This window comes from Rutidosis leptorrhynchoides, chromosome 5, assembly GCF_046630445.1.
Source record: "Rutidosis leptorrhynchoides isolate AG116_Rl617_1_P2 chromosome 5, CSIRO_AGI_Rlap_v1, whole genome shotgun sequence".
Taxonomy (NCBI): domain Eukaryota; kingdom Viridiplantae; phylum Streptophyta; class Magnoliopsida; order Asterales; family Asteraceae; genus Rutidosis; species Rutidosis leptorrhynchoides.
Genome location: NC_092337.1, coordinates 427,512,850 through 427,519,389, shown reverse-complemented (window position 1 = coordinate 427,519,389; position 6,540 = coordinate 427,512,850). Strand labels below are relative to the sequence as shown.

Sequence of the window (6,540 nt, the reverse complement as noted above, 5' to 3'; positions counted from 1 at the left end):
ATTATGGGATAAATTATCAAGAACAGAGGTATACGAGCTTTTATACTATTTTTTTCAGGTTTTTAAATTCAAGGAAAACACAAGTTACTGATAATGATAATGGAGAATGACTAGTTTACAATTAGATGTTCAATTATATTTGATGTGGTGTCGATACAACAGATTTACACTCAAACGGAAATAATAAAAAAAATTAAAAGCAATTCACGATGAAAAAAAAATAATATAACAGATGCCTAATTTTTGTTTTGACAAAATTGCCCATTTCGTCCCTGTATTTTTTACTTTTTGTCCGTTTCATCCCTGTATTTTATTATCTGCATTTTTCATCCTTAAAAACATTTTAAAATCTCAATTTCATCCCTCACCTTAACGAAGGTTAACTGAGTCCGTTAAAACTATTCACAGGGACTATCCACGTAATCTTCAACTAATTAAACTATAAAAATCAATTATTTTTCCTCGAAAATGATTCATCCATAACATCAGTGATCTGACTTGTATCACCATCACCCACAAAAACTAAAACTAAATGATTTAAAAAATTACAAAAAGATTGTAGTGACCCGAACTTTTCCATGTTTATATATATTAAATGAAATTGATATTTACATGATTAAGTGTTTCTAACATGTTAAGCAATCAAACTTGTTAAGACTTGATTAATTGAAATAGATTTCATATAGACAATTGACCACCCAAGTTGACCGGTGATTCACGAACGTTAAAACTTGTAAAAACTATATGATGATATATATATGTTTATATATATAGTTAACATGATATTATGATAAGTAAGTATCTCATTAGATATTTTAACAATGAGTTATATACATAAAATTGAGTTTATTGAATTAAGAAACTCGAAACGATATATATAACGATTATCGTTATAACAACGTCTTACTAAATACATATGAATCATATTAAGATATTGATACACTATGTTTAATCATGATAAATGATAAGTAAACATGTCATTAAGTGTATTAACACTGAACTATATATGTAAAAACAAGACTACTAACTTAATGATTTTGAAACGAGACACATATGTAACGATTATCGTTGTAACAACATTTAACTGTATATATATCATACTAAGATATATTAATATATCATAATATCATGATAATGTAATAACTTAAGATCTCTTTAGATATAATAAATAATGGGTTAACAACATTTAACAAGATCGTTAACCTAAAGGTTTCAAAACAACATTTACATGTAACGACTAACGATGACTTAACGACTCAGTTAAAATGTATATACATGTAGTGTTTTAATATGTATTTATACACTTTTGAAAAACTTCAAGACACTTATCAAAATACTTCTACTTAACAAAAATTCTTACAATTACATCCTCGTTCAGTTTCATCAACAATTTTATTCGTATGCACCCGTATTCGTAATCGTACAATACACAGCTTTTAGATGTATGTACTATTGGTATATACACTCCAATGATCAGCTCTTAGCAGCCCATGTGAGTTACCTAACACATGTGGGAACCATCATTTGGCAACTAGCATGAAATATCTCATAAAATTACAAAAATATGAGTAATCATTCATGACTTATTTACATGAAAACAAAATTACATATCCTTTATATCTAATCTATATACCAACGACCAAAAACACCTACAAAAACTTTCATTCTTCAATTTTCTTCATCTAATTGATCTCTCTCAAGTTCCATCTTCAAGTTCTAAGTGTTCTTCATAAATTCTACAAGTTCTAGTTTCATAAAATCAAAAATACTTCCAAGTTTACTAGCTCACTTCCAATCTTGTAAAGTGATCATCCAACCTCAAGAAATCCTTGTTATTTATAGTAAGATATCATTCTAAATCAAGATAATACTCATATACAAACTTTGATTCAATTTCTATAACTATAACTATCTTAATTCGAGTGATAATCTTACTTGAACTTGTTTTCGCGTCATGATTCTACTTCAAGAACTTTCAAGCCATCCAAGATCCTTTGAAGCTAGATCATTTCTTGTCACTTTCAGTAGGTTTACCTACTAAAATTTAGGTAGTAATGATGTTCATAACATCATTCAATTTATACATATAAAACTATCTTATTCGAAGATTTGAACATGTAATCACTAGAACATAGTTTAGTTAATTCTAAACTTGTTCGCAAACAAAAGTTAATCCTTCTAACTTGAATTTTAAAATCAACTAAACACATGTTCTATATCTATATGATATGCTAACTTAATGATTTAAAACCGGAAAACACGAAAAACACCGTAAAACCGGATATACGCCGTCGTAGTAACACTGCGGGCTGTTTTGGGTTAGTTAATTAAAAACTATGTTAAACTTTGATTTAAAAGTTGTTCTTATGGAAAAATGATTTTTCTTATGAACATGAAACTATATCCAAAAATCATGGTTAAACTCAAAGTAGAAGTATGTTTTCTAAAATGGTCATCTAGACGTCGTTCTTTCGACTGAAATGACTACCTTTACAAAAACGACTTGTAACTTATATTCTGACTATAAACCTATACTTTTTATGTTTATATTCATAAAATAGAGTTCAATATGAAACCATGGCAATTTGATTCACTCAAAACAGATTTTAAACGAAGAAGTTATGGGTAAAACAAGATTGGATATTTTTTTGATTGTTGTAGCTACGGGAAATATTGTAACAATTCTATAAAAATCATATCCTAGCTAACTTATATTGTATTATACATGTATTCTAATATATTATGTAATCTTGGGATACCATAGACACGTATGCAAATGTTTTGACATATCATATCGACCCATGTATATATATTATTTGGAACAACCATAGACACTCTATATGCAGTAATGTTGGAGTTAGCTATACAGGGTTGAGGTTGATTCCAAAAATATATATACTTTGAGTTGTGATCTAGCCTGAGACGTGTATATACTAGGTCGTGGATTGATTCAAGATAATATATATCGATTTATTTCTGTACATCTAACTGTGGACAACTAGTTGTAGCTTACTAACGAGGACAGCTGACTTAATAAACTTAAAACAGTAAAACGTATTAAAAATGTTATAAATATATTTTGAACATACTTTGATATATATGTACATATTTGTTATAGGTTCGTGAATCGACCAGTGACCAAGTCTTACTTCCCGACGAAGTAAAAATCTGTGAAAGTGAGTTATAGTCCCACTTTTAAAATCTAATATTTTGGGATGAGAATACATGCAGTTTTATAAATGTTTTACGAAATAGACACAAGTAATTGAAACTACATTATATGGGTGAATGATCGAAGCCGAATATGCCCCTTTTGCTTGGTAACCTAAGAATTAGTAAACCGATCTACTAATTAACGCGAATCCTAAAGATAGATCTATTGGGCCTAACGAACCCCATCCAAAGTACCGGATGCTTTAGTACTTCGAATTCTTTTATATCATGTCCGAAGGATTTCCCGAAATGATAGGGGATATTCTTATATGCATCTTGTTAATGTCGGTTACCAGGTGTTCACCATATGAATGAATTTTATCTCTATGTATGGGATGTATATTGAAATATGAAATCTTGTGGTTTATTATTATGATTTGATGATATATAGGTTAAACCTATAACTCACCAACATTTTTGTTGATGTTTTAAGCATGTTTATTCTCAGGAGATTATTAAGAGCTTCCGCTGTTGCATACTAAAATAAGGACAAGATTTGGAGTCCATGCTTGTATGATATTATGTAAAAACTGCATTCAAGAAATTTATTTTTGATGTAATATATTCTTATTGTAAACCATTATGTAATGGTCGTGTGTAAACGGTATATTTTAGATTATCATTATTTGATAATCTACGTAATGCTTTTTAAACTTTTATAGATAAAATAAAGGTTATGGTTGTTTTAAAAATGAATGCAGTCTTTGAAAAACGTCTCATATAGAGGTCAAAACCTCGCGACGAAATCAATTAATATAGAACGTTTATAATCAATATGAATGGGACATTTCAAAGATCACAACAGCAGCAACTACAATGGCATCCCTTTATTTCATCCTTTGATCATTCCTATTTTACTTTATATCTTTATTACCCATTTCCCAATTCCCTATATTTTTCATAAATTTTCCATCTTTTTTTTACCAAATCTCTAACCTGTCAGCTTCTGCTCCACAGCTCAAATACTATGTTGTAGCCTCACATACTCACATACACACATACACACATACACATACATACACACTTGCACTTACTTAATACTTGTTTAGATCCAATGTCTAATTAAGGCAAAGTAGTTTTCAAAAACTTAAGTTATTAGTCATCGTTCATCAAGTGGATGTAACTTTTTGTGTGTGTTTTTTTTTTTCCAAGAATTGTGATCAAAAGGTTAAAAGGGGTACAATTGATTGACTGATTTTAGCTGAAAATGGCTTCCGAGCAGAATAGATTTCTGCAGCAACAGCATCAACAACTACCTTCTTCCCGGGTAGATTTTGTAAACCCTAGCTCATATTTAATTATATTCAGGTTAGCCAATTATTACTGAATTATTTAAGTACTTAAAAGAGCTCATTATTTACTTGTTCAGCTCTGTTGATGTTATTTTTAAATACCATTTGTAATGTAATTTACTCTACACAAACTAAATAATATGTAGTTGTGACTTAAACGGGTCAGATGGGTAGGGTAATTCAGACTATCTGAAAGTCAATAAGTCATCCTGGAATATACGTTTGTGCGTAAAACCTCGGAAGTAATCTTAATAAAAAAAAGTAGACTACTTAATTACACTAATTGTTTACAAAAAAATTGAATATCAGTGTTTCGTGTGAGCCCAACCGGTTGACCCATGCCAAAAACTTGCTATTTTAATGTGTTTTCCAAGCCTGCCTGCAAGTGAGATCACTTTGTTATGGATGAATCATTTTCGAGGAAGAATGAATTAATTTTTGTAGTTTAATTAGTTGAAAATTATGTGAATAGTCCCTGTGAATAGTTTTAACGGGCTTAGTTAACCTTCGTTAGGGTCATTGGGACTTTAAAATGCTTTTAAAGATGAAAAATGCAGAAAATAAAATGCAGGGATGAAACAGGCAAAAAGAGAAAAATACAGAGACGAAATGAGCAATTTTGTCTTTTGTTTTTATAAAAGTATATATAAAAATCAGAAAAGCAGATCACGTTCCTAAAAAAAAATTAAAGCAGACCTAATTTAGGTATCTGTTACTTTTTATCCTTAATTAATATTGATAATTAATAATTTTATTAATAATAACACAAATTAATAATAATTAAATAATAATTATATTAGTAATAATAATAATAATTGTAGTAGTAATAATAATAATAATACTTCTAATATTATTGATAAAAAATAATGATGTAGATAGTAAGAATAATGATATTTTATAATAATATTAATAATAATATCATTAGCAATAATAATAAAAATAGATAAAGATCATAATAATAATGATAATGATAATTATAAAATTGATAATACTATTAATGATAATAATAATTTAATTCTCAATTATAATGATACTAATATTATTAATATTGATAGTAATATTAATATAATAAAATTAATTATGTGTATCAAATTTCATATAAATGATATTAATATTAATATTAATATAACAAATTAATACCAATGCATGAATATTTATTCGTGAATCTTCGGAATTTGTTCGAAGTTAAATGGAATCATGTAAAGATTATGTTTGAATTTTGTCGGAAATTTCCGGGTTGTCATAGGCTAGAGCTAAACCCTGCTTTCTTCTTCATTATTTATCTAGCAGGCAATCTTCTTTCTCCTTCCATGGCCGATTCCAAGTATCACCCAGCCCTAACCGTCTCCAACATCAAAAATCACATCCTAATCACACTCGAACTAAACAAATCGCAATACACAACATGGGCTGAACTCTTCAAAATCACCTGTCGTGCATTTGATGTGATAGATCACATCACCGAGCAAGCTGCAACAACTGAATCCACCACCACGGAGACATCTACAACTCCGGTTGTTTCTTGGGCTAGTTTAGATGCTATTGTTCTCAGTTGGATCTATGGTACTGTGTCACTCGAATTACTAGGAACTATCTTTGAAGCCGACTCTACTGCAGCAAAAACATGGTCACACATACAGAACTTGTTTCAAGATAACAAAAGTTCACGTGCTCTCTACCTCCAACGTCAGTTCACAAATATTAAACTGGACAACTTCCTGAACGTGTCTGCTTATTGTCAAGAACTAAAGTCTATTGCAGATCAACTCAGTAACGTGGATGATAAAGTTTCGGATCCACGAATGGTTCTCTAATTGATCGTCGGTTTAAACGATAGTTATGATACAATTGGTTCACAACTTGCCTACATCACCCCGTTACCTTCGTTTTATCAAGCAAGATCTATGCTCCTTTTGGAAGAAATGCGCAAGCAGAAACAAATCCCACCACCCTCTACACCAGTAGATGCTGCATTTATTCATACCACTAGTAATTCATCATCAAATAAACCCGTTTTTTCTGGAAATCAGTCATC

The 6,540-nt window shown here is 29.7% G+C and overlaps 1 protein-coding gene across 1 annotated transcript; it reads left to right on the top strand.

Annotated features, from left to right (window-relative positions):
* The first annotated feature begins 5,713 nt into the window (after nucleotides 1-5,713).
* LOC139850045 (uncharacterized) lies at nucleotides 5,714-6,319 on the top strand. The gene has a single exon (XM_071839642.1). It carries the CDS (start codon nucleotides 5,714-5,716, stop codon nucleotides 6,317-6,319), a length of 606 nt encoding a protein of 201 aa, XP_071695743.1.
* Nucleotides 6,320-6,540: the final 221 nt, after the last annotated feature.

Bases quoted from the DNA above. Each gene is read 5' to 3' on its own strand.
- LOC139850045 (XM_071839642.1), top strand. From the start codon at position 5,714: ATGTTTGAATTTTGTCGGAAATTTCCGGGTTGTCATAGGCTAGAGCTA.